The 27,621-nt window shown below is 44.5% G+C and overlaps 2 protein-coding genes across 5 annotated transcripts in view; both read left to right on the top strand.

Moving 5' to 3' along the window:
- LOC144154775 (uncharacterized) overlaps window positions 1–10,256 on the top strand; it is a 73,073-nt gene extending 62,817 nt beyond the window's left edge. For all 4 annotated transcript variants that reach the window (XM_077685887.1, XM_077685881.1, XM_077685892.1 and 1 more), the window contains exons 15-16: window positions 320–483; window positions 4,225–10,256. In XM_077685887.1, coding sequence (XP_077542013.1) covers window positions 320–483; window positions 4,225–4,431 — 371 coding nt within the window. In that variant the 3' untranslated portion in view covers window positions 4,432–10,256. The remainder of the gene's footprint in view (window positions 1–319; window positions 484–4,224) is intronic.
- Window positions 10,257–16,311: 6,055 nt separating this feature from the next.
- On the top strand, window positions 16,312–25,664 carry Nd-13a (NADH dehydrogenase (ubiquinone) 13 kDa A subunit). Its single transcript, XM_077685927.1, has 4 exons — window positions 16,312–16,540; window positions 16,776–16,829; window positions 23,042–23,164; window positions 25,379–25,664. Exons 1-4 carry the CDS (start codon window positions 16,409–16,411, stop codon window positions 25,454–25,456), a joined length of 387 nt encoding a protein of 128 aa, XP_077542053.1. The 5' UTR covers window positions 16,312–16,408; the 3' UTR covers window positions 25,457–25,664.
- The last annotated feature ends 1,957 nt before the right edge of the window (window positions 25,665–27,621 follow it).

The following is a 27,621-nucleotide window of genomic DNA, read 5'->3' as shown; positions in this document are numbered from 1 at the left end:
CTTCATGCATTGCTGTTTCCTTTCGTAACTTTGTTCAAGGAATGGGGAAAAGTTTGATTGTGATTCGAATTGCAATAGCAGCATACTTAGGTTTTAAAAAATTAATTTAGGGGGTTTTGCATACCAAAGGTACACCCGGGCTATAACATGCGCTGTAGCGGAGGGCTGTACTGTAGTCCTTGGAAAAGTAAAAAAAAAAAATGCTTTAGGCTTTACCGTGTTGGGTTCGGGCTGTTTCTCGGTGGCCAGACTGGTGCATTGCTACAGTGTGCGGGGCCGTTCAACTGATGGGCGAACGACCTGTCGCCTTTGCCTGCAGGCACCCTGCAGCAGCTGGAAGGCATTCTGCCGGGCAACCTGAATGCGGCACAGCTCATCTACAGCTGCCTGAGTGCCCTTCATCAGGAAGGAGGCTCTGCCAACTTGCCTCCAGGTGTCACGACGTACTCTACGGGCGACGGCACCCAGACAATTACCATTCAGGTACACACTCTGCGGTCCCTGCTGTATGAAGCCCAACACGTCATGCTGTAGTGGCTTCTGCTAGTGAAGCAGCAGATGGCTGCCAGATGAGCAGAGCGGGCTTGGCACAATGAAAAGTTGGGCGAGTTGGTTGTGATTCCAGATGGAAAAGGCGCACTATTGCTGTTGTCAAATCAAATCGGCAAGATTTCATTTCCCCGCAAGCACGTTCTAGAGTGGTGTGGCCACGTGGCTACACCCCCACTATGCTGTTCCTTTTGGGACTTGGTTGTCAGGGGTCCTTCCAGTTATCAGTCCCATACTTGTTGCAGATTGCCTAGGGTGTACTCCAGCATTCATATGTCACATGTATTCCTACATGTAGTCCTCAGAGGAACCTCCCCCTCTTGCTTCTGTGATGCTCCGCAAGGAATGGGAATATGGTGGATCTCTGCAGTTTCCACAAAGTATAGGTGATGACACTTGCAGGGGTGAGACAGCTGCACATATTGTGCAGTTTTGATACAAATCAGTTTTCTTGAGCCAAACTGCTCCAAAACAGTCCGAAAAACCAATTTTGACATGCACATCAGTTTGAGTGGGGAAACTACAAAGGTGACGCTATTTTTAGCGGTTTGATTGATTGATCAATCAGCACATGTTATATTCTGTGCGTTTCTGAAGTTTTCTCATCCAAAAGAATAGCAAAGTGCCTTAGAAAAATACTTCTGTCAGCTGAGGCGACAAACTATTTCTGCAATTTGATGAAAAAACGGTAATTTTCAGAGCGCAGTATCTCTGGAATGGCACCACTGGGCACTGCCATCTTGGTATGGAGAATGGGAAACATGACGCCGGGTGAAGCGGCCGCTCGTTGTTCAGGCACTCAGTTTGTTGCACCGATTTCTAATCTGGTTTAGATTAAGCGGGTGGCTGGGTTTTCATTTAGTCAGATGATCTGTTTTGGAAAGTTGCACGGCTCGAAAGACAATGAAGTTCATCGAAAACAACGTGGCGCCCGCGCTTAGCCATAGTTCGTCCTTGTGTGAGGCACGGTGCATGCGTGAAGTAAACTTTCGGACTCACTGCAGTGTTATAAAACGCCGTGTTATTGCTGCTTTTACAGCGAGCTCGCGAGCGGCGGGAATGGTATGATGACACGACAGAAGTTGCGGCACAAGCTACATCACTGTGAAATGTTCAAGAAGCATTTGATAGCGAGACTGGTTATTACTTAACGCTAGCAATATTAATTTATCTCTCTGAATGAAAATTTATTGACAAAAGCGAGGTGGCTAAATATAGCAACGTACTTCACTCGAATTTATTGATTGATTGAGGTTTAGTGCGCCGACACTACACAAGCGATGAGGCGCGCCGTAGTGGAGGGCTCCAGATTAATCTTGATTACCTGGGAATCTTCAACGTGTGCTGTCGAACACGGGCGTTTTCGCTTTTCGCCTCCATCATAAAAGCGGTCGCCGCACTTACTCGAATTATGATCGTGGTGAACGTGCCCCTCGGGGATTGAAATGGGAGGGCGCTGTTAGTGGCATGACCGTCACCTTGCTTTTCACAACTTTTGCCGTGGCTCTAAACTTTCACAACTTTTGCCGTGGCTCTGCATACAGCGCAGCCTGGGATTACAAAATAATAATTTCAGCATTCAAATGCTCAAAGAAACTCCTTACAGTTGCTGAGTTATTCAGTTTGATATTTTCGACGGCACTCTGTGCTGTCTATAATTAAAGCCTCAGAATTTAAAGTTTGTAAAAAGGTAGTGCAGTTGATAACTTGTGGCACTCTGTTAGAAAAAAAAAATAACTTTCTCAGAATGCTGCTGCAGTGTTATGTACCTTCAAAAGTGCACTTGTCACCCTGATTTGCTACAAAATTAATTTTTTTGGCTCCTAAGATGACATAACAAATGTCGTTAACTGCTCCAAATCAATGTTATTCTGCTCCAAAATCAAGATTTTGCTGCTCCAAAAACTGCTCCCAAATCTGTTTATGCTGTCTCACCCCGCACTTGCTGCACTTTTGGTGAAGGAAGCTGGCAGAATATTTTCTGTGTAAAGCAGGTGTCTACCTCGTTGCAATGCCGTCATGTGAGAGAACCATGATTCTGAGGCATGTACAACTGCACTTGTGGAGAGCACGGCTGTTGCTGGTTACAAAATGTTTGGCCTGTCGGTGGACGGTGTTTAAACGGTCTATGCACAATTCTTTGTGCTTCTTGTGTTAACGTGCATGCGTAATCAACAGCATTGCCAGAAATGATTTTTTTCGCTCTGACTCATCTGTGGTTCTCGTGCGAGAAAGCCACACCACATGTGGAGCACACTGCTGAGTGTTAGTTATGCACTGTTGTGGTTTCGTTGGGAAGTTAGTTTGTCAACTGCAAAATGCTCAAGTGAAGAAAGACTGATTTGGCCACTGAAAGTTGGCATGCATTTTCAACAAGACCCAGTTACGGAAAGCTGACGTCGTTTATGTGCTTTCAGCAAGCGTTAAGGATGTGATGCATCGAGTGCTTTTAGCATCAAAACCAAAACAAATATTGCAGCAGTGTGCAGAGGCAAGCATGTAAACTGTTCCAGCCTCACATTGTGTGCTGTTCGGCACATGGGACATTATTTGGGCGGATTTTAAAGCACAGCGTCATTACCAAAGCACCGTATAATGCGGAATATAGGTCAGACCAGAATATGGGTTGACCCCCTTACCTTGTAGCCGAAAAATGGGGTAAAAAAAAAAAATTAGGTACACATTGTTTTATAGTTGCTATAACTTGTTTTATCTCAGATTACTCGTTAAGGCTGTCTAACATATTTTCGGACGACTGCTTCTGGCTGGCTGTCGCCCACACAGCAAGTCATCCTCAATGCAGTCCAGGGAATTGCTTGTACTGCACTTTGCAGACTGTAGGGAGAGCCAGTTTGTGCAGGCGGCCAGCAAGTGTCTTAGGGCATCCATTCGTGGAGACATTGCATGATGCTCACGGACAAAAGTCTCACCATGTTACAGGTGGCCAGAGCAGTGCTCACGAAACGAGGTCTTCCGAGCGTTGCATACCAAGAGCTGCCCCTCCAGCTCACGCCAGTAGCGCACACCTTTTTTGTTGTCGCTGAACTGGCGCAAGGTGGACATGTTGCCGTTGGCTTTGGCATTTGCCCTAACTTTTCTTTTAAATGCTGCAGTGAACTGCACCAAGTGTCTAAACTAAGCTAATTTTGAGCAAGAAAAAAATAGCACGCACGCACACATTCACTGGCAGTGAGAGAAGCAACAAAACAAAGTGGCGGCGGTTGATGGTGGTGGCAATGGTGCCTGTGCAGTTTTGATGGGCTCGATGGGCTGCCCAGTTGCCAGATGACAACTAACATTATGCTGTAACCGCTATATAAATGGAGGGGCGACTTTTTGGCAAACTTTTTGGTAAAAAATCTCAACTTATATTCTGCCTTACACAGTACTTCTTACATCAAGATCCCAAGTTTATGCGTAACATTTTTTGGGGATTGGTGCTGGTTGTATGCATGGAAAAATTCTGTGTGAACTATGGCCCGTGTCATTTGTGATCAGTAACAGCATGTAAAACCAGCGCTTTCACGATGAACGGAAGCAGTATGTTTCATAGGGAAAAAAGTACAATGTGCGTAATCATCTTTATGGTGCACGCACAATATCTTGGGATATGTTTGTCATTGTGACTCGCTGTGTGTCAAAAAGTTGGGAGCACATTCCTTTTGCTGTCTGCAGGTTCCCTCATCGGGGGCAGGAGCAGAGGATAGTAGTTCGTCACTGCTGGCAACACCTTCAGACCAGGACCAGTTTTACCTGACAGTACAACAGCAGGAAGATGGAAGTATGGCCTACCTGAGTGGCGAGGGTTTCGCCCAGGGAGCTGATATAGAAGACGATGCTGCCAGCCTCAAGATTAGCGCTGTCAGCATGGAAAGCAGATAATGCTGATCCCCCTTCCCTGTGACCTCAAGAGACCTTTGCCCGCAGGGCGTGTGCGCACTGCCATGTGCCCGTCAAGTGTTGCCACCCAGAGCTCACTGGGGGCGGGGGCCATTTGCATACATCAGGCAGCCACAGCCGGACGCGAGGTTGTTGAAAGGCATTTCACACCACGATGCTTGCCGCTTCAGGCTGTGAAACGCACACTGGCCGGCAACATACCTCCTTGCTTTCAGTTGCCATGCAAACAGTTTTGTGCCTTATATCTTGGTTGAGCTTTACCTTCAAGCTGACGACCAAGAACCTGCTGAGTGGGAAAAGGAAAGCGCTGTGGTATAACACTGTGCATTGTATGAAGTGGCGCATACACAAGCACAAATCTCAGCGGCCAAAGCTCGGCACCTGTCAGATTCAGAAGACCATTGATTGCTCAGTTTGTCACCTCCTCCCTCTGTCTAATTTATTATTTATTACGACTGTCAATGGACTAATTAAGCTGCAAGCACCAATTTTCGAAGCTTGTTTTGCCGCTTTCACCTTTGCTTGCACGCATAAGAGTAAACTGAAGCTGCTCTCAGTGTAATACCATAAAGCTATTAACGAGCCATTCAGTTGGCATCAAAACCCTAGTTATTTTATTTCGGTGCAGGCACCAAAAGATCATCAGTGCCCTATGTTGAAAGTAACTCCCCAAAATGGGTCAGGCTTGATTTGTTCAGATATCCGTATTTGCTTGTGATACCTCATTATGGTGTCATCACTTCTAGGAAGTAAGTAGTAGTCATGAAGTGAAATTTAAGTATGCCTTGCATTCCAGCTTTAGTTGAATTTTTGGGGCCCTTTCTCTCATATCCTTTTACTTTTTTCAAAACCCTGGTCTTAAACGAAGTTAGGAGGGAAAAGCAGTCGCTCAAAACTCTAAAAGCAGCTGATTGGAGTGCTGTGAAAACTTTTAGGCTTGCCTAATGTTTGTAGACATTTCTATTCTAGAGATCTTCAGGCAGTGGGTTAGGCTTTCTTGTTAAACAGCCTCTTACACAAATGGTTCGGGTATAACTTCACGCTGGCATAAGTATAAGTCCAGAGGGGCTAGACAATGTAACGCAAAGCATCGTGTCACATTATTAGTAATGAGGGCGCCTTGGTGAAACCAGCCTGATCACCTATATACAGTGTTACAATGATAAATGAGGTCTTTAAAATGTTTCCATAACGAACCACTTCTTCGTTCGTGCTCGTTCGTGCTCAAATTTTACACCAAGGTTATATTTTGTGGTATATTTTAATACCAAGAACGGCGACTGCACTTACCTGCTTATTTAGAAAATACAAAATATTTTTCGCCTGTGGGAAAGCTGGCGGGCAGCTTGGCGATGTTGACCGCCTTTGTACAGAACATGTGATGCCGGCTCGTGGGACATCGCGTGTTCTGTACAGACGGTCATGATTGCCAAGAAGGCCGCCAGCTTTCCCATTGGTGAAAATCATTTTTATTTATTTTCTAAATAAGCAGGCAAGTGCTGGCGCCATTCATGGTGTTCAACAAAACAGACCACAAAATGCGACCTTCGTGCAAAGTTTGAGTGTGAACGGAGAAGCAATTCGCTCTGGGAAAATTTTTAAAGGCACTCGTATGTCATTGTAGCACACCGTATAGTGTGCCTTTGGCATCTTTCTAGGTTGAGAAATTTGTGGTTTTTGGGAGTTGCATGGGATCATTAATAAAAAGGGGCAATGAAGACGAGATACAAATTTGTCCTATGTACGGGAGTGTTATTAAAGGGCTATGAAGGCATACAGCTTTGTCTGATTCAAAATAGTTTATTTTATAATACCCTGAACACTTAGTAGCAGACATTGCTTTATTAACTGAAAAATGTTACAATTTAAGTTCACATTTCAGTTCTCTCGCTGCATCACTTGTTCATGACATCCGAAATGATGTGTTTGAAGAAGTTACCTAAAATGGAGAGCTAGTACGTTGACTTCTTGTAGCATCCAAACGGTGCAATGCCAAGATGCGTTTAGTTACCATTGGCCTTCTTAAATGGTGCAGCAATGCGACTTGGCGGTCACACAGTTTACTTACAATCAGGCCTGTGCATGCCGTACTTTGTTACAGTTTATAGTGATTGTTTAATGAAAAATTGGGCATCACTCGATGTATAGGGTCACGTAAGGGGCAGTGTCACTTATGCTATGGTGTGGTGTCGGAATCATCTGCACAGTGGATGGCAGGGTTTCAGTGTTGGCTGGTGGCATCTTAGTATAGGTGCAGCAGCGTACATGTTTGCGCATTCATTTGGAACTAATGTTGCTTACCCTACAATTCTTACTTCTACGAAAAGAGTGTGCCCTAAATCTCAAGCACAAATAGCTCATTCCGCGAAGTTAGAATCCGTGTGTATTTGCATTTGATTTTGTCAGCCTGAGCCAATTGTACAAGTGAGCCAAAATGCATCGTAACCCTTGTGCAGCAGGAAAATAGTTGTTGAGGTGCATGCTTATTTCTATTTCATCATATAGCTTATTTGAGTGAAGTTTCTGTTAAAAGTGGTACGAGTGTCACTTTAGCAAAGCATTCTTTCGGATGAATCAAACTTTTATTTTGCCTTCATGGCACCTTTAAGCTGCCAAGGTGTGCAGTCTGAAATTTTTAATGCGATGTACTGAAATAATGACGTAGACCCGCTACGTGTGATGTGCCCCGCGCATGGTTGTGACGGTGCTCAGTGAGCGCAACGAACATGTGTATAAATCGCATCACCCTGAGCATGTGCACAGCTATTAACTTCGGTTGGAACTGGAGGCCTGTTTCAACTGAAGCCTTTGAAAGTTATTCTGTATATTGTTCAGCCATTATCCCTAGAATGCATCCAATGTAATTTCAAATGTAGTTCTACCGTTTAGAAAGGGAAAGTGTACAGGTGAGTCTCATTAACTTCACCAGAAGAGGGTTTGGATGCGTTTGATGGCTTTGATGGTCCTTCTAATCTCATCCTAGCTGTTAGTTCAAAAAGGTTCGTGTAGTGCAGCACGTTACAGCAGCATTGCCTCCCTTCGACGTTTTATCCCCTCTCTTGTATGTATTTACACATAAAAACATTGCATGGCAAAAGATGTTGCTTCTCTAGTTCAATGAAAGCTGCTCTGGAATTGCAGCAACAGTGTCTAGTTTCTTGGCAAGCATGAGAGAGGGGAGTCTCCCAATGTGCCTTGGCAGTCTCTCTTAAGTTGCATCTGCCCCATAGCTTCAATGCTTTCTTTGAAGCTGTGGGGCACTTCATTTGCGACCTGCGTGCAGGATGACGTACTGTGGTGCTACTGCGTGCAACTACAACCTTGATAGCCCAGGTAGCAAATGATGCTTGTGACATGTATTGTGGAGATTCCCTTTATTTGCGAGTGATGATAAATGTGTGTTTCTTTGGGCTGTTGCAAACACATGTGAAAATCCAGCATTGCTGGTCACTTATTCGCCCGTGCGTGTTCTTCCAGTTGTCCACTACAGTTTGTGCCCAGAAAACTTTCAAGGCAAAGCTGGATACTGTATCCTAAATAGGCTAGGCTAACTAGCTTAGGTAAAATTGCCTATTTACTCGATTCTAGTGTGCACCTTTTTCCCGGGAAAATCAGTCCCAAAATCGCAAGCATGCCAGAATTGAGTACCAGCCAAAACAGCACTAGGGGCTGCATATCATTATCGACATAACGGGCCGCATTAATCCACATTTGTGCAAGCAAAGAGTTTAAAGGGACCCTGCAACACTCTTTGAGCAGTGCAAGTAAACCTGCGCGACGTTTAGATTGCACTGTCAGGAATACTTGAGCCAAATATTACACGTGCACGTGAAGCGGTGAGCGTGCAAATAGCTGTGAAAGATAGAGAAAAAGCAACCGTGCTCTCTTGAGTTCTCCTCATTATGCACCCTTGGCATGGCCTAAGCGACGTCATTGAGGCCATGGCTGTCCGATCGGCTGTCACTGGTCGACTTCGCGGCTAATTCCTCGCATTTCCTGTGACACTCCGCTGTCGTCGGCGCTATGTGCGACCTTCTTCTATGCCTGAACCTGTAGGCACAGTTTTGCCGTTTCTTTTGTGTTTTGAGTGTGCACAGAGTTTGAGTGATGAGCTTAATACTTCCCTATCAACGGGGCCACTTGACAACAAACGTTTATTGCTTCAAAAACGCCCTACCAGCCCGACCACGCGCTTGCGAGCAGGCACCCATGCTTGCTTTTTTGTGGCACCACACCGGAAATAGACCCCTCCACGTGCGGAGAAGAGGAGAAAACTCCCCATCCTGTGATATATCAAAGGCCGAGGAAGAGAACGCCGCGAGCCGCCCCCCTCTCCAGGAGAGAGCGCGCAGCTTTTGTCGCGTTGTCCGCAGTCGAGTTGAGAGGGAACGATTATGCGCGATTTCTCATCACGCGTAGTTTCGGTGATAGTGAACGGATTTTCATAATTCTTGCGGGAGGAGATTGCTGGGACAATAGACTTTAACCCAAAATACATTCCCAGTAGTCGATGGTAAGTGCTGCAGGGCCCCTTTAAGACTGTACCGACTGCCAGAACGCCAAAGTATTAAAAAATTTTCAACAGAGGTTTATCCCTTAGCACTGAACGAGGACACCTACTGCATGCAAGATATTACACCGCTGCAGCGCCGTATGCACCCATGCACAAAAGGAGAGAGAGAGAAACACCAGCAGATAGCAAGCCGCCTCCCCCCCCCCCCCCCCTTTTTTTTTTTTTGGATGGCAGGCCCAAAAGCTTGCAAGCCCATTGCCATGACGAAGGAGACAGAGCAGCAAACATACGTAGTATCGTGCAGTGTGCCCCCCCTTCTACAGAGTGCTGCTCCGTGACAGCCTCTTGCTGAAAATTTTAAAATATTGTTTGGTTTCGTAACTTGTTGGGAGCGCGGCCCCCACGAGTAGTTTGCCGTAAAGTGTGCTGCAACTGGAGGGTGACCAGAGCCACCTAGCCCGATAGCAAATGAAGTTCTTGACTTGTAAGCCCGTTGACCCGTGAAGATAACTTCTGCACTTCCTTTATGCTGGCCACAAAAATCAGGTGCACGTTAGAATCAAGGACGCTTAGACTGAAAGAAAGACAATAGCTTTAAGTCCCATGCAGCATGGCAAAGTAACTCCAATGACCACCTTGGTAGTTTGGATTTCCATGTTTGTAGAATCTTGATGGCTGTTCACTGGGAAATTTGAAAGTGGCCATTAGTTTTTCTCAGCATGTTGTGGTAATGAGGCAGTTGGGATGGGCTTCCAGTACTTCAAGACCACAGGAACTGTCTCCTGCAAGGCTGGAAGTAGCCACGAACAGCTTCGTGACATTGCATTTGTTTCCACGAGAAGACAACGAGCAGCGGCTGTGGGAATCGATCCCATGCTTCTGCAAGCTGAATAGATCTCGCACTGTGTAAAAAATAAATGTCAGCTGCAACAAGGCATCTCTGTCATGCCATGACTCTCTACCTTGCAATATTGTTATGCAATTTCTAGGCTGAAAGCAAGAGGTTCATTACTGGTGTAACCCCCGAGAACCTTCTGTGACCGAGCTTATAGGTCTAGTCTTACAAATCTGTAAATATGTGTACATTAGATTTCATTTTCAAAGGACTGCTTTTTGCAGCTCACTACATGTTTACCAACATGCTGTGGGCCACTAGGTCGTCTTCCATGTTATAGAAGTTGGTGAAAGGTTGTAGTGCATTTGTTCAGTGTGTATGTGTGCAAGTTACAGTATGCGAGTTTGACTGATTGCAACCTGTGTCCAAATGTATTAAACTGAACAGGTTGATTTTTCACTGTGCCTTGTTTTCATTTTTGTTGCCACGTGTGTCCAGCCTTGGATTCACTCGTGTGGTGCAAGAAGTGAAACTGAGCAAGCCAACACATTTTGTTATCTATTTTGTAAATGATCTTTATATTTCCAATCAATAAGGGGAGGGGAAAGAACCACAGTCAAGTAACTACTGAGAGAGTGGTTTGAAACAAAGCAAGTGGCAGTGTGCCTAAGACTGCTATACACGTACATTGTATTCATGCATGAAAAAATTACAACACGTACAGCCAGGAACATCATCACGTACATCACAAGACTATTTATGCCCACTGGAGGATGAAGGCCTCTATTTTTTGCTGCCAAATCTTTGTATCTCATTCCTGCAAGTTATCCGTCTTCCCTTGTCTCAGTAGCCACCCTGTTACCCTGGTGGTCCGCCGGTTGTCAGCTCTCTGCATAACCCAGCACAGCTCCATTTTTTTCTCTTAATTTAAGTTTAGATATCTTCAACCCAAGCTTGCACCCTTATTCAAAATGCTTTTTTCTTATCTCTAAGCGTTACTCCTACCATTCTTCTATCTATGGCTGCTTTGGCCAACGCAAGTTTTTGTTCAAGTTGCTTAAAGTCCCCAATTTGAGTGATAAGTCATCACTGGGATTACGCTTTGTACACCCTTTTAGTGATAGAGGCAGCCTGCTGTTCATAACATGGTCAGTGTTTGTCTAGCGCTCTCCAACTTGCAGCACTAATCCTCATTTTGGTTTCCTTATTGTGGTCTGGATGGGCACTCGCCAATTGCCAAAGGTGGTCATAGTCATCAACCTATTCTAGTATTTCATTACTTAAACTGAAAGGGACTCTTTCTGCGCGTCTAATATTGCTTTCCGAGTACAGTTTGTGAGGCGTTTTTTGCACGTTTTTTCCTGAACCACTGGACAAGACGATGTCACGTGAAAGTCTCGAGTGGCTCAAATATTCTTTATCCCTAACTTCTCCCAATCAAACTTCCTAAAAAAAACCGTCTGCACACGCTGTAAATAATTACAATGAGGTGGTGTTTCCCTGACTGATGTCCTGCCCTGTAGAGAACTTACCACTCTTTGTATGCTGTGCTGTGCTCATACATTCCTTGTTTACGTCTTCCAGGAACTTGGTTCGTTTCCTCTACTGTTTGTTCTCTCAAAGCTTCCATTGTTGCAGGGCATTCTACTGACTAATCAAGGGCTTTTCATAATCTATAAATGCCATCTATGGAGGCTTGCTGTACTCTGTAGATTTTTCCCGTAGTTGGTTGATGGTACGACTGATCTATTGTTGAGCAGCCATCCCTGAATCCAACCTGTTCCTTGGATTGTTCGAAATCTAGTGTCGCTTATGCGGGTAACTAATATCTTCGTAAGCAGCTTGTCTAGGCTGATATGGCAATAATTCTTAAGCTCTTTGGCATCACCCTTTTGTTCGAATTAGGTATGTTGGCGTTTTTCAGGCCAGTGGTACTTCCACTGCGTGGAGGCATTCTGAATATAATTTTGCTGGCTTTCCTATAGAACATTCTCAGCGTTAAAAGATACTGGGTTATTCTGTTGCCACCTGTGGCTTTCCCTCTATCCATTCCCTTGAGTGCCTTTTGCACCTCTTTTGTTACTGTTGGAATCTCGTGAGCATAGCTAACCAGTTTAGCACTGCTCTTTCCCCATCGAGTGTTGCAAGAATGTAAATCTCCATAGACCCTTTTCACTACTATTCTTTCATCCATGTCGTTTGTTACCCGTCCAGTTTTGTCCCTCAGTACATTCATTCTATCTGTGCCAATAGCCAGCTGCCGCTCTGTTTCCTGTAAGCTCTCTCTCTCGCCCTTGGCCAATGGTTTTTCAATGCTTGCCACACTGTAGGCAGGGATGTCACTGTACTTGCTTTTGTTAATTTTGAAAAATCCACCAATTTAATTTGTTAATTCATTCCTGAATATTTTGTTTTCCTTGGTTTATTATTCAGCTGCTTCATTTTCTTGGACTATTTGCCAGTTTTGTTGCCCAAGTTCTTGCCCTTCTACAGCTATTGCTTAACCTGTGACTATCTGAATTGTCATTTAGTATGTCTGCACTTTCTTCCTGTTTGGTTATGACCCCAAATTTTTTATGTAGCTTTATTCAAAGCTCCTGTGCCCTGTCGCTGACTGATTGCAGGCTTGATATCCTTCTTTTGGCTAGTTTCTTTCTTTTCTTGGATATAGTCTAATTCTGAACATTGCCATACTGTGATCACTGCTCTCGCCTTTGCCTAGGTCCTCAAAATCCTGCATAATTTTTGGATTGGCACTTGGAATGTAATCGATTTCAGTTTTATTTTCACTGTTCCGGCTTTTCCACTTCCGATTTCTGTTCATTCATTTGCCAAATAGTGTACTCATTATCCTATGATTATTTCTTTCCTCAAATCTAAGTACATCACCTTGGCTGTTCCAACTTGGTACCTATTCCGAATTTCCCACTGCATGCTCGCATATCTGCTTCCCTCCTACTTTTGCGTTCAAGTCTCCCATCATGATTGTATGCCAAGTGTTTACCTTATTTGCTGTCAGCTTGGCATCCTCGTAGAAACTGTCAACCATTTCATTTCTGTGCGACTAGATGTTGGTGCACAGGCTCACACTACCTTATTTAGCTTGATCACAATGAACATGACAACTAATGCTGTACAATTATTACGCATTCCCTGCTGTCTCTTTGTGAATCATAAAAACCTACTCTGTGCTCCTTCCTTTCTTTTGCCCTCGGTGGCGCAAAGTATGCCCACTATTCAACGCCCTAAAGCCCTCCCCTGTTCTTTTAACCTCACTTCCCATTAAACGCCAAGAAGCACAACACGCCTAACTGCGTTGGTGCTGTCTCAATTGAAAAGGTGAGTGTGCAATAGCACCTTGCAATGCATTTATACCAAGCTTGCTTCAAGCTGTTGGCCATAGTGAAAGTTGCCTTGAAATAAACCGTTCATGTTACGTTACCGTTGGTGGGAGTGAAGGCACAAGAATTTTGCAAGCTATCAAAAGATAATATGAATGACAGTGGAGCATGTGGGCTTCCCTCTTGCAGTTTGCTGAGTTGCATAGATCAGCAGTGACAAACATGCAAATCTGAAAACAAGCTTTGATCTAAGCATGCACTGCTCATACGCTATGGCTAACATGCATTTTTCTTCAAACTTAGCATGGCAGATGACAATTTGAACAAGGCAATGAGTAAAGTATATGGAAGTAGCTCTGCATTTCGACATTACTGGTGGAGTAATTTCTGAATTTCACTTGCTTTTGTTAAAGCTTGGAAAAACAGTACACAAGAAAACGCATTTTAATTCACTAGTTCAGCTCAGTTTGGTCAGGGCATTAGGCCAGCTTGATCACACACCTGTGTGACAAAATTAGACAGGTGGCATCAGGTTATCGCACGCAAATCGCTGGACTGCATCAAGAATTGAGAATGGCTTAGTGTATACCCACCTCTCACCACCCCCAATGCTTGTGTCCCACAGGCCAGCATCCTTAGGAACCACGTCATTTTTTTTCTCAATGACATCACAGATAATGATACAAGGATACAGGTTACCATCCATGCAGTTGATTTCGCACTCATGGGCCACGCTCACTTCCCTCGTGTTGTCTGTGCACATTAAGAGGCCAAGTTTACGCAAGCAATCAAGCATATTTGCAAGCTAATTACTTCAAGTTCGATTTGCCCAAAACAAGCACAGTCAATTTGGAACCAATTCTGATACAATTGCATCTCAGCATTCATTTCACACACATAAAGAATAGGTTCCTAGGTAGAATGAACTATGGAAAACCAACAAGTATTAAATACCAACCTTCCTCAACAGTGTGTAATATGGAACATAGCATGCAATGATTTATGTGAGCCTGCACATAAATTTAAAGAGGATCAAAAATATTCACTGAATTGTGATCTGCACCGTATTTTCAAAATTAATTAGACCTTGGAAATACGTATGTTTGAGACTGTTTTGCTCTGGGTGTTTCATTACTTAAATTGCAAGCTGTTGATATGTAACGTTCACACGTCTTCTGTTATGACTCTACCAGAATTTTTACTCCTCAGTGGGACAGAGCTTGTGCAAACTGCCATACTGCAACGAGAGCAGGGCCCTCATCACGTCTACCAATGTTTTGACTCTGTTCTCTTTCTGTTCATGGGAAGGAAATGAGCTTTGACTTCACTCTCGAAGCTGAACTCGTCACCTGTCACAGCTGGTCTACCCATGGTCTACTACACCTGAGACCATGCCACACAGAAGTGGGGAAACAGCCCTCGCAAGAGGGGCCGTTTACCTGGTGCCACGTGCTTCCGTCTGGAAACTGAACCCCACTTTTTTCGAACTTCTAAGGACTGACCAATGCCCCCAAAAGGCATAATATTGACAGCATACAGTGAAGACCAGCCCACTGAAAAAAATCCGGCAACACACCAAGCAAGGGGTTACCCCCTCCCAGTATGCTATCACCACTTGCACCAACACATGTACAGGACAGCTACAACCTCCTCTGGCAATGACTTATCGTAACAGCAAGACGTGCATGATGTGGGCAGCTGACCTCTTGTGATCCCCTCTGAATGAAAGGACCCCCAACCGGGACAACATTCATGTACCAAGTAAAGGACGGACCATGACCTTCAGCTAATGGACCAAATGCAATTGCTAGTGCAGCACCCGAGTGTGCATTCATGATTGAACGTGACCATACGGAAGCTTCCCCCCCATCCTTTCAGAGAATGGGACACAGCTCCCAGTAATGGGCTCCTGCAACAGAAATGCAAAAAAATTACTACCAGTTTTGCTATCTGACTGAGTACTAAAATGTCCACTATCATGCTAAAAAAAAAAAGTATTACTCTTTTCCCTTTTAAGATCAAAAAACGTTTATTACTACCACTATTAGAGCTAAAGTCATACCTATACAGCCTCGTGTTGTGAATACAGCACACAAAGTTTGAATACAACCAGCGTCCTCCGTGCTCTTAAAAATTCTTCCTCGGTCCATGGGTCTTGTGGGTTATTATCCAGAAATGCCGCTCGTCGGGCAGGCGCTGCCTCTGCTTGTGCCTTCCGTGAGTTTTGCAGAGGACATACCAGCGATCGTCTCCTTTCTTGAAGTAGCAATCCTTGCATCGTTTCGTGAGAACGTCCATGTCTTTAAACGTCCTGACCGAAATTTGCAGCGCAGAATGCTTGATTGATGGAGGGCTGACGACGTTGTTATGGCGGCTCGTAGTTGCAGCGAGTGCGCTGAAAGCTCGTACCATTGCAGTGGACTTCAACTGAAGCAAATCGGCAAGACGGCACGCGGCCGCTGATCGCTGGAGCAAGCTCGCCATACCTGCACAACACCTGCAGGCAACGTGCACGGAATTGGTGGTTGCCTGAAACAAACGAAGCGAAATTAGGACTGCAAATACAGGTTCTCTTCTTCGCTAACTCTGGACACTTGTTGCTTGCAGAACATTACCAGATAAAAAGCTAGGTACATAACTGACCCTTTGCCCACAAAACATTTGTGGATGTCAAAGCTCTCCATGAAAAACTACGCACTTCGGTACCGACCTTCGTGCACAGGGCGTTAGTAGATGTCGAAACTCATCGCTTATAGAACAGCCTACAACTTGCATGGTTCCATTACGAAACAAAAACTATTCGTGGTACCGACGCCTCGCCCACAAGACGTTATAGATGTCAAATTATTAAAATGCTGAAGGAAAAGTACATACGCGTGGTTGAAGTCAGGTATCTACTGCAAGCCACCGCGTGAGAGCTGAGAGTTGGTTATGGCCGGGCGCCGGTCTACGGCTGTGGCTGTGTCTTTAAACTAAAAAAATATTTTAAAAATTACGTTTTTTAAACTTGCCTTTTAAAACCTCAAACTAATTTATTTGCCATAAATAAACAAATTTTTTACTTCCTAGCACAATTTGTTTTTAAATTGGTGTCAGTTCTTTTATTTTGTAGCATCACCCATAGAGTTTTTGACTAGCTTACCGCGTCACCTACTTGGCAGAAACAAACATTTGACCAAACACCAGTGCTTTCTGGGACATGGTCCTGTCCTAAACCGACGAACTTCAGAAGTCGATAAAGTAGTATTGCTGCTATTTACAAAGGTCGAAATGTATTCGTGCATGCGAGCTCCGTCAAAATTTGTTCAAATCACACAGCGTCTGGCTCTTCAGCAACGTTTGTGTTCAAGCGTAGTTAAGGATGTGGAGCCTCCTAAGGATCCTGTGACGCACACTGGGCAGGTAACCGAGTCTTTACTTTCACGTTTCGGCTACAATTCGGCGGCGCCGCGGCCTCAGTTCTGCCCTACTGGTCAACGACTGTAAATGCGTAGGGATTTAACAGTAATGTGACCCCGTACAATGATTTATAAGTAGACTAATGCACACCCGTTCTGCTTGGGCAGGCGCTAGTATTGACCTTGTGACTTGTTCTGTTGTGAACCTAATAACCTTTGCTTTTGTTTGTTTTTTTCAGCATTGGAGCAAAGACGACTATCGACTGGTTCGCTTTCTGGAAACACCTAAGCAGGTATGAGGGGCGCACGACTTCCAGTGTGCGTTGAAGGTACTCGAAAAAAAAAGTATTCTCTGTTTGGTAATATGAAGCGAGTAACACCTGGTTATATGTTGCAAACTTTGTGTGGTGTAGTGGGAAGCTGCATAGTTATTCGTAGTTATTTTCTTTTGATCATTCGGAGGACAGCATGGCATAGAAGTCCCAGCCAACCATCTCGGGTAGCCGTGGACCAAAATACGCTTTACAGGACACACAGATATTGCACTACATAATATGAATACAGGACAAGAATGAGGGAAATGTTGGACCTATAATGGGTGACCATCGGCCAACTTACAAGTATGTTGCACAAGGCCTTGTTTAAACAGGACAGAAGCTGTGGTTCTCCTAGCGTTCATTCAACTCAAGCCCATTAACATGGAGTTCAGTCACGCTGGTGGGGGATGTTTAAGGGGTGTTCAGTCCAATGAGATGATAAGGCTTCACTAAGTTGTTTTAACCGACATGTATGTTGCTCTCAGAAGTAATTGGAACCCTGGAGCTGCGGCCGTACCGCATAGGAGCGCCGTGTAGCTGCACCGGCAGTAAACGAAAGGACCTTGACACGCATGCGTGTGTGACTACGATGGTATCCACCTATATGTCCCAACCCCCTTCCTTTAACGTGGCCAAGAGCATTCTTCGCAGCGTACTCGTCTCGGGGATGGCGCTGATGGGAGAGACGCACCTGGCAGCATTTGTCGCACACTTCCAGCGCACGTGAGCTGCTGGAGAAGCGGCGCAATAACAGGGATCATAAATGACATTTTTCTTTTGTAATCGTTTTAGGCGTCTCTGCTATCAGCGCCATTGCCGAGATTGCAAATGAGGCTCTTGGCCATATTAAAAAAAGTGGGTTGAGTGATACGTGGGTTATCACCGTCGGCAGGTGAGCGTGCGTGTTCTTCTCCATTCGTTTCCACCGGTGCAGCTACATGGCGCTCCTATGTGGTCTGGCCGCAGTTCCCGAGTTCCAATTACTTCTGACAGCACCTCTTCCTTCATACAACTCTCTCGTGTAAATGGAGCTTTGTCGGCCTGTTTTAATGCTTTATGTAGCTTGGGAGGTTGTCTCGTTAGTGTGCCGCTTCAGGCGGCCCCGTGTGTGTACTGTGCTGATTTTCACCCTTTTATGGCTGCGCACTAGTGGGGGGAGTCTCAACTGTGAACTGCAAGAGCACCACTGCTGTAAACTGCCACAGTGCGGTCTTCCAGACTAGCTGTGGCTGTTTGCATTTCCTGTTTGCATCCTTGCTTGTGTATCTGTCAACATGATATTGTTTGTTGATATGTTGATGACTCTATATTGTCATTCTGGGGTGCACATGCTGCAAGGCAAGCATAGAATCAGCAAAGCTTGGCAGTGGGCTAGTTGGTTTTTGAACATCTTGAAGTGTGTAGGTGCGCCGTGTTACTCAGGCGTACAACGGACGGGAATAATCAGAAAAGACACGGGGAAGCGCTATCAACTATTTGTTGCGGGGAAAGGAAGGGTTATATATAATATTAACCATAAAAAACACACAGAAGAAAACTTATTGGTAATCAGGAGACGTAACGGGGCATCTGCTCAAAATGCATGAAGCTTATTTTACGCGCCGACAGCCGGATTGAGGGAGCGCTGATGCTCTCTCCCTAGCATAAAACACTTTGTGTGTTATCTTGCCTTTGGAGCGGAACAATATTCAACAATTTGAGAGTTCACAAATCATACAGAAATGTCAAATTTCTCACAAATTGGCCCTTCAGCTTTTTTTTGTGTGTGTGTGTGTGCGTGCGTGCGTGCACGTTGATGGGCATGATGGCCACCATGCTTATATGCGTCTGGCCAAAGGCATAAACATGGTGGTTATTGTGCTTTCTGACAGCATCATAAGTAATGGCCTCCAAGCATTATATTTTTCCGTGTGTTCGTGCGTCGTGACACATTGTCATCATTACCATGACAGTGCGAGGTGAATGGGCATGTGACAGCCTGGTGTTAAGCCTAATAATGCCACACTGTGAGATGAAACATCATCAACCCGTTGCTCAATGTACGTTGAGCATAATGCTGCTTGGAATGTTGTGAGTTGCAACTGCAAGGTTACTCAATGTTACGCACAACCTCAAAGTGAAACATCACCCCAACAGTCTGCGCATACCCAACAGTTGCTGCTGCTAGTGTGCATGCTGGGGCTTTGGCCAAGCAGTCCAGAAGTTAATCGGTTCATTTGAGCACAAGCACTACGAGGGTTGACCACTAGAAATCCGTGCCGGTATTCTGAAGCCTACATACAGTAGAACCTCATTACAAGAGACACTGTTACAAGACACACTCGGTTATAAGATACATTTGAAAATGATTTGGTTGGTTTTCCATGTTCACTATGTTAGCAACATTGCATACAAGAGACATGATTACAAGAGATACTCTGTTACTAAGGACAACTTTTTTTGGTCCCTAGAGTAAATTCTTCACTATTTAGAAGAGACACAGTAAAAGGGGGACATATGAAGGACCTTGTGGAAAACTGCCCTGAAGATGAAGCTTGTGCCAGCATCCAAGAGACCGCAGAGGTTCCAGAAACTTTTGAGGAGTTTGTGTCTGCAAATGTGGACCTCGTGTGTTTGAGGAGCCTACAGATCATGTAATCCCCGTGCAAGTAAATGTTGCCCTAGAGGCTAAACCAAAGTTGGGAAGGAAGCTGATACAATCTGCAGCCCCTAAAACTACCATGAATGGCTTTCTTAAGCCATAGAGGGAATTTTCTTGTCGACCTGTCTGAATACACTTTGATACTGATTTATAACAAAGGGGTCATGCTCGACTCCGCACTGTTTTTAGAATTTTTGGTTACAAGAGACATGTTTCCCAAGTCCCTTAAGTGTCTCTTGTAATGAGGTTTTACTGTACCTGCTGTGGGGTATTGAGCAACACTTTAGAAGCAGGAATGTATGCTGCTTTCTCACTATGGTTGTTGGTTGTCGCAGCCAAACCGGCTGTCAGTTTGTTTTTCTATCACCCCAGTCGTCAATACCGCAAACAAGACCAAGAATGTACGCACATTCCATGACGTTGCTTTGGTTTAGAGAAGAATGCCTGTCTAACACTAATAGGGACTTTGTAATAAGTCAACATAACCACAGTGAAGCATGTAACAAATTTATGGAAAAGTTATTCCATGTATATATTGCACATCTTTTCCTGAAAAAAAACAGTTGCTTGCCCAAAGAAAGCCCACAAGCTGTGGATGTTCTGAGAACTATTAAGCATCGTAAAGAAACGCAATCACCTATGCAGGTATTTTTCACAAAAACAATTTAGAAACTATGTGACCGGTGGACTTTTTGTTGCTCAAAAGCAACATAAAAGCAGCTGAGCTATATACCGTAATTACCCGATTCTAACGCGCCCCCGATTCTAACGCGCACCCGATTTTTCAAACAAAAAACCGAAAAAACTTGCACCTCCATTTGTAACGCGCAAGGAACTTTGTGAAAGAAAAACGAATGCGAGAGTAACGGGCGATTTATTCCCCGAAGTAATCTCACTCCTCGTCGCTCTCCGAAAGCTCCTTGTCGCCTTCCGCTGACCGCAACATCTCGTCATTCGTGCCGTTAAGCGCGTTCGCGATGCCACACTTCTGAACAAACGTTCAACCATGTTCGATGGGATCGTGGCCCACGCCTCGCATGCCCATCCCGCGAGCTTCTCCAGAGGCATGCGCTTCAGCCAACCGCTTGCTGTGAACGCGTGGGAGCCGCTCGTAAGCCGCGGAAGCGGCGCACCTTCGTTGCCGCTGCTTCCATTGCTGTTATCAAACACGCAACTGGAATAATTTGACGATTTGTGTGAACGCCGAAAGAAAAGCCTAGGCGCCTAGATCCGAAAAATCGTTGCTAAAAGCTTTGGCGCCATCTTGAGATGGCGATGGCGATGGGTGGAACGAAATTTCAGCTGTTTCGGCAGTTTCGGTTTCGTATCCGATTCTAACGCGCATGTGATTTTTCGGCCTATTTTTGCGGAAAAAAGGTGCGCGTTAGAATCGGGTAAGTACGGTAATTAGTCAACCACCAGAGCCATTTACAAAGATAACCCGCCGCGGTGGCTCAGTGGCTAAGCCGTTGCGCTGCTGAGCACGAGGTCGCAGGTTCGATTCCCGGCCGCGGCGGCCGCTTTTCTGATGGAGGCGAAAAGCAAAAACGCCCGTGTGTACGAGATTTCGGCGCACGATAAAGATCCCCAGGTGGTCAAAATTAATCCGGAGCCCTCCACTACGGCGCACCTCATCGCCTGCGTTGCGTCGGCGCGTTAAACCCCACAATCAATCAATCATTTACAAAGATAATGCAGAATGGTGAGTTTTTACGTGGTTTGTATGCAGGTATTTTTCACAAAACCAAATTAGAAACCATGTGACCGGTGGACTTTTTGTTGAAGCAACATAAAAGCAGCTGAGCTATATAATTAGTCAACCACCAGAGCCATTTATAAAGATAATGCAGAATGGTGAGTTTTTACGTGGAACGGAATCAGCCAGTGCGTTAGTTGAATTTATGTAACAGTCAAAGATGAATGCCCTTTCACTGTTGTATGTTCGTGTAGCAGTAGTATCGACATGTCCTGGCTGCGTGAGGAAACAAGCCACCAAACAGGGCACAGCTGTTGGATCCGATGAGAACTGCAATATTGCTAGAGCATGTACTTCCCTGCGGTCACTATTTGAGGAATTCTTTGCCTAAGCTTTAAACTTGTCCCTACTGAAACCAACATGGGCGGTGTATTGCACCGAAGCAGACGGATTCGTAGACACTATGTCATTAGTGTTGCTGTTGAAGCATACTGGCTCTGATGAACCCTGATAATGATATTTGGATTTTTATTGTGCAAGGCTGATTGAGGGCAAAGAGCACCAAAGGATAGTTATTTTATGAAAGTTATTGTATGATTATACTCCAAACATTTCAGTACAAATAAACGTAAAATAAAATAAAAGCAATGAAGGTGACTGCTGTAACAGGGCCAGGTTGTCAAGATGCATGATAAGAAATGAGATGTAAAAATTTGACATCAATGAGAAATTTAAAAACGCGTTTGATGGAAAACATGGGCTCGTCTCCTAAAAAGTATGCTGTGTGTCGGGGGAATATGTTGTCTGTCTAGCTCAGGAAAATGTTTGTCATGTGGTGTTGAGTGCCTTGCATGTAATTAAGATGTGAACTACAGATAGGGTCTCTCCGCACCTGCTACACAGGGGTCTTGAAGATCTTGTGAGCAGATATGAGCACGTTGCATGTGTGTGCCCTGTCCGTAGCCTAGCCAAGGTGCATTTCGGTGTATCTGTTGCATGTGTCAGTGGTGTATGGTCCCAAGTGTGGTTTTATTACTTGTAATTTATTGTCTGTTTGTTCACTCCAGGGTGTTTGCCATGTTTTACACAGGTGTTGTCTGATGTGTGGCTTGAAGTCAGTGTAGGGTACCGTGGTTATGTCTGCTGTGTTTCTGAGTGTAGCAGCAGCAGCCCTCTCATTGGCCAACTTGTTGCCAGCAATCCCAGCATGTCCCGGGACCCAGCATAGGACCATTTCATGTTTTTTCTGTATACACAGACATGATGGTGTTAAAAACTAGATGAACTGCATAGTTTTTGCTGGGCTTGTAAGATGACAGTGCATGAACAACACCTAATGAATCTGTATAGATGATGGATTTGGATAGATCACAAGACGCAGAGCGAACTTGCCAAGGTGGTAAAATGTCTGAAAAAGACGATCTGTACACATCTAAAAGGGACACATTAAGATCCAAAACATCAAGCTATTTGAATAATAAATTATCATGAAAAAGCCATTTTTACTATACAATTCTATAAAAACGAAAACAAGACTAAATTGTCAGGCAGCCCCCAAAATTTCTCTGCAACTGTATGTTCGTCATTGATAGCGAAAATGCAGACATGGTGGTCTGTATGCATGTGTGTGTACACACTTTCAGCATGTTTCATCTCCTTTCCTAGAATGAAGTAAACAAGTTTGAATTGTTCTCCCCTTGACGTGCACAGTTATTGTATGCTAGGACAGAAGGAAGCATGACCTCTCAAGTTTACTGTAGGCGTGCGAAAACCGAAGTTCTGCTGACATGCTGCAATTTATGTTTGGACACAGCGATCGAGCCTACATTCCCTGGCCATGTACCTTTCCAGATAAACCCAAATTTTGCTGTGAAGTTGATCGCAGAGGTACCTCCCAAGGCAGTCCAGGCTCGTACCACATGGTGCGACGGTGGGGACGGGGCCCTTGGTCACCCTAGGGTCTATATTAATTTGGTAAGTCCCCCGTCTGCTGTTCCGAATGCCTTGCATATGGGGAAGTGACACATTTAGAAGCCAACCTGCACTGCTAAGTTGCTGGGACGCTGTGCTGAGCCCGGCATACTTTGCGTCATACCAGGAGCCAGCGCCAGTGGCTAAGGCGTTGCGCTGCTGAGCACGAGGTCGCGGGTTCGATTCCCGGCCGCGGCGGCCGCTTTTCTGATGGAGGCGAAAAGCAAAAACGCCCGTGTGTACGAGATTTCGGCGCACGATAAAGATCCCCAGGTGGTCAAAATTAATCCGGAGCCCTCCACTACGGCGCGCCTCATCGCCTGCGTTGCGTCGGCGCGTTAAACCCCCACAATCAATCATCAGGAGCCAGCGCGACCAAATTTTTACTGTAAGCAAAGGACGAAAACATCCATGTACACAGCATATAACACGTGTTAAATAGCATCATGCAGTTTATGTTAATACAAAACATGTCACTGCAGTGCAGCTCATAGGTGCCGTTTCAGCAGGTTAGATAACCGGACGATTAAAACCACCCGAAAACAGACGTGTGTGGCACAATTGCCAAAAAACAAGACAGGACAAGACAGTATTCTGACAAGACAAGAAGTAAAGCTAGCTAGTATGTTGGCTGTCCAAGCTTTTCTGAAAGCTTGCATTCCTGCGCCATGATGTGGTAGTGGTTCACGCTGTAGTGAAACATGCTAAATCGCTGCACCTTCAGCGCTTTCGTCATTGTGCTACACTTATCCAGTTTGGTTTGCTGAGCAAGGCCAAATCTTAACAAAGCCATATGTGACAAGTTTGAGAAACATCAGTGCAAAGTGGTCAAAGGCCTCCCAAAAGTAGCCAAGACCAATGACCCTCAATGGTACTGCAGGATTAATTTATCTGAGGGCGAGGCAGAAGTCACCCAATTGAATCACATCCATCCCGAATGAGTCATTGTCAAATATTTGGGCCTGAGCACTGCAAGCTTTCTGAGGATCCTCCTTGCTATACCAGGATGAGAAAATGTGGTGGTTTGCTAATGCTGCGTAGGTACACCCTACATTATGAAAGCAAAAGACAAGCCTAAACATGGCAGTGCAGTAAAAAGGTCCGAAATCCTACCAAGGATCTCAATGTGCCCCACACTACACAGACGCTGTGCTCGACAGGCAACTGTGTCATTTTGGCTGCCTTCTGGATCATTGCAGATAAATGGAAAAAGGCAAGAGGGAGAATCTCCACCTTCAAGTCGTATGAATCTATACGAACTGTTGGTAAACTTGGGGACCTTGGCGAAAGTCAACTAGGTGAACTGTAGCATAACAACTTATAAAGAAAAGTTCCCTCTGCCGTGAAGGTGTGTTGCACGGACACACCTAACAGTAGCAAACAAAGACACTCGGAGGGTTGCACAGGTCTATGAGACCACTTCATCAATCAAAAGGTCAAGCTATATTGAAGCCGTCCCAAAAGGAAATGACGAAAACAGTATGTGAGTATATGTTGAAGAACCTGCAGGTGAAGTAAATGCTGTGGTGACTCAAGGGGCAAAGGTGTTGCACTGCCGAGCACAAAACTGTGCAAGATTTTGACACACTTTTTCTAAACTAATGTGCAGCCCTTCGCAATGGTGCGCCTATCACCAAGCTGTAGATTTGGCTCCTTGAACCCCTTCTTGTGTTGCACTGGCTCCCTTGTGGCGATTATTGTTTAATATGTTTGAGCTTTTCGTCACTCAATTCATTAGTGTACAGGTGAAAAAGACTTTTTAAGGGGGTACACTTGTCTTAAGGACATTTTTGTTATTTTTTAACTTATGTGCCTGAGATTCACAAATTAAGTGTATTTTAACATCTTGAGCACAAATATGCAGTCAGTTTTAGTCTATGTGGCATAAGTTCAGAGTTGTGCAACATGTTATGCCATTCCGTTTCGGGCAATCTTTTTTCATTATCTGCCTATGAAATACTCGAATACTTTTTATTCCTTTGTGCTTTGTAGACAGCTTTGTAGATGCTTATGATACAGCTATGATGTTTTGCAGGTGGATTCTTTGAAGGCTGTAGACTGCAAATAAAATTAATACAGAAAATAGATTTTTTGACAAATTTTCGCTACTCTAGACCAGTGTCCCCCCTTAAGTGAATATTTTCATGATTGCATTTTTCATGCAGCAGTTAGTTTGTTGGCAGTTCTGCTACAGACTCTGACATTTGGCTTCTGCAGGATGCACCTGGCAATCACACCTGTGGTTACTGTGGTCTCCGGTTCTACCAAGACCATGCTTCCAAGGGTCACCACTGAGAAGTTGAAGATTGTTTCCTCCTCGTCAGATAGAATAATAGGCTTGTTGTGCTGATCTTGGGCTGCTCTTACCTTTTCACAGATGCGTATTGGGCACCACAACACTTTACAACTGCAGTTAGCAGTGTGGAAAAGGAGACACTGTTACTTGACATGATGCCCCTTTACACTACGGTGTCCACTACTAAAGTTGAATTTATGTATCGTCTTGGATGTTTGTTTTTTGTACTAGTACCACAAATTGTCTAAAATCTTGTGCACCTGCAGGATGCATATATCTAATTTTGGCATATGCTTTTAACCAGTCATGGGCACGTTACCAGTAAAAAGTAACTCTGTTACAGTTACAGAATCTCCAAAAGTAACTTGTTACAGTTGCAGTTCCTGTGAAAAAGTAACGATGTTACTTTTCCGTTACTGTATAAACCCAAGTAATGTATCACAAACCAAATGATAGTTTATTTAAAATGTACGAAGGCATGCGGGTAGTCAGAATTGCACGTCGTAAAATCCTAGATGAAAAGAACCTAGAAGGTGGTGCACTCATGCCCATGGCCACACCCACAATCGTGTACACCTCATTTTGTTGTATCACGTTTTAAACATGATAGTTTTTCTTGAATAAAGCTAAAACCAGTGCAAAACGACGACATGCCAGAAGAAAGTACAAACAAACACAGCGCTGATACTGTTTGTTACCTTGTTCTTGTGTGTCATAATTTTGTTTTGGTTTTCCCTTTAATGATGTACCGATTCGCCCAATCTTCCGTTTTAGCTAGTCTATCTTGGGCTACTTAAACGTGAGAATATTGGCCTGTCTTTCCCTCGACTCAGCCGCCCGGCCAAAAATGAAAAGAATTCTTGAACGAGAGGCCTCAATGGTTAAAACATTTCCAAACTACTAAATCTGGAGGCAATGTTCATATCTGCCACCATTGTTGGGCAAATGGCAGGCATGTTTGAGGCACGTCATCAACACACAGCAATGTTTGCCGTGTCATTTTAATTAAAAATACATGGCTGCTTGATTCTTGGCATAGGAAATAAATGAAAAAATGGTTTGACCCATCACACAAAAAGTGCTCACAGTCCCCCCCGCCAAGAAGTCCAACAGTAGCGAAACGTACCATCAGACTGTGCGTGAGCAGTGGAACATGGGAGAATTGAATTGACTTGAGCAAACCCCCAGCGTGTTCATCGCAGGAGAGGAAGAGCGCGAGAGGTGGACGGGAAAGAGGAGGGTGTCATTTACGTGGCAGGTACGGCAGAAGAAAAGGTTATTTCACATTTAGCGAAGTGAGCAAGCAGATACACGGCCATTTTATTTTCTTGTTAATGCACTCTTAGTTTTGTGGAATTTATTTGCAAAAATAATTGCAACTTGGGATGAGTTGTTTCTCAAAGTTGGCACGTGAGAGCTTCCCTCGGTGTAATTGCCAGTTTCTTTTTTGCTTGTTCTGCTCGATTCGAGATGAAGCGAAAGTTCAAAGCAGAGACCCTAAGACGGACCTGTGACTGTGGTTTTCTACAAGGAAGATAGTCCCAACTTTCGATGGGTTCCTTTTCTAAACGGCAAGGACAGCCGTGTTGTTGAAAGGGGAAAGGCGGAGAGGATTGGGGAAAGAGAAAAGCCCGAAAAAGTGCAAAGCACAAACTGTGCGTTGGTTTTTAACGAGAGTTGTTGTTGGATATCTTTATATAACAAAAACGAAAGTAACTAACTATTTTCAGTTACAGTTACTGTGTAAAAAGTAACTGTTACAGTTATAAGTTCCTTTAACCTAAAAGTAACTAGTTACAAGTTACCAAAAAAGTAACTAGTTAGCGGTAATGCATTACTAATAACTAGTTACCGCCCAAGACTGCTTTTAACGTATAATGCAGAACAGCTTAAGTTAAGAAAGCTACCACCAGTTATCTCATAAGCGACTCGTTGAAATATACGGCTTGCGTAGACAAAGTAATTTGCAGTGAGTGGCATATTGTATTTGGCATAATCATCATTATCAGCCTGTTCTTGTCCACTGCAGGATGAAGGCCTCTCCTGTGTACCTCCAGCCATTCTTGTATTGCTGCATCTTAGTCGACATTTGTGTCCGAGTTCTGTGATTTCTCCCCTCCCTCTAATATTCTCTCTCTCTCCCAGTAATATTAGTCCTGTCTCG

The sequence above is a fragment of the Haemaphysalis longicornis genome, unplaced genomic scaffold (assembly GCF_048455015.1).
Source record: "Haemaphysalis longicornis isolate Haplotype H1 unplaced genomic scaffold, Haemaphysalis longicornis Haplotype H1 scaffold_1, whole genome shotgun sequence".
Classification (NCBI taxonomy): domain Eukaryota; kingdom Metazoa; phylum Arthropoda; class Arachnida; order Ixodida; family Ixodidae; genus Haemaphysalis; species Haemaphysalis longicornis.
This window is presented reverse-complemented; position numbering and strand designations above follow the sequence as displayed.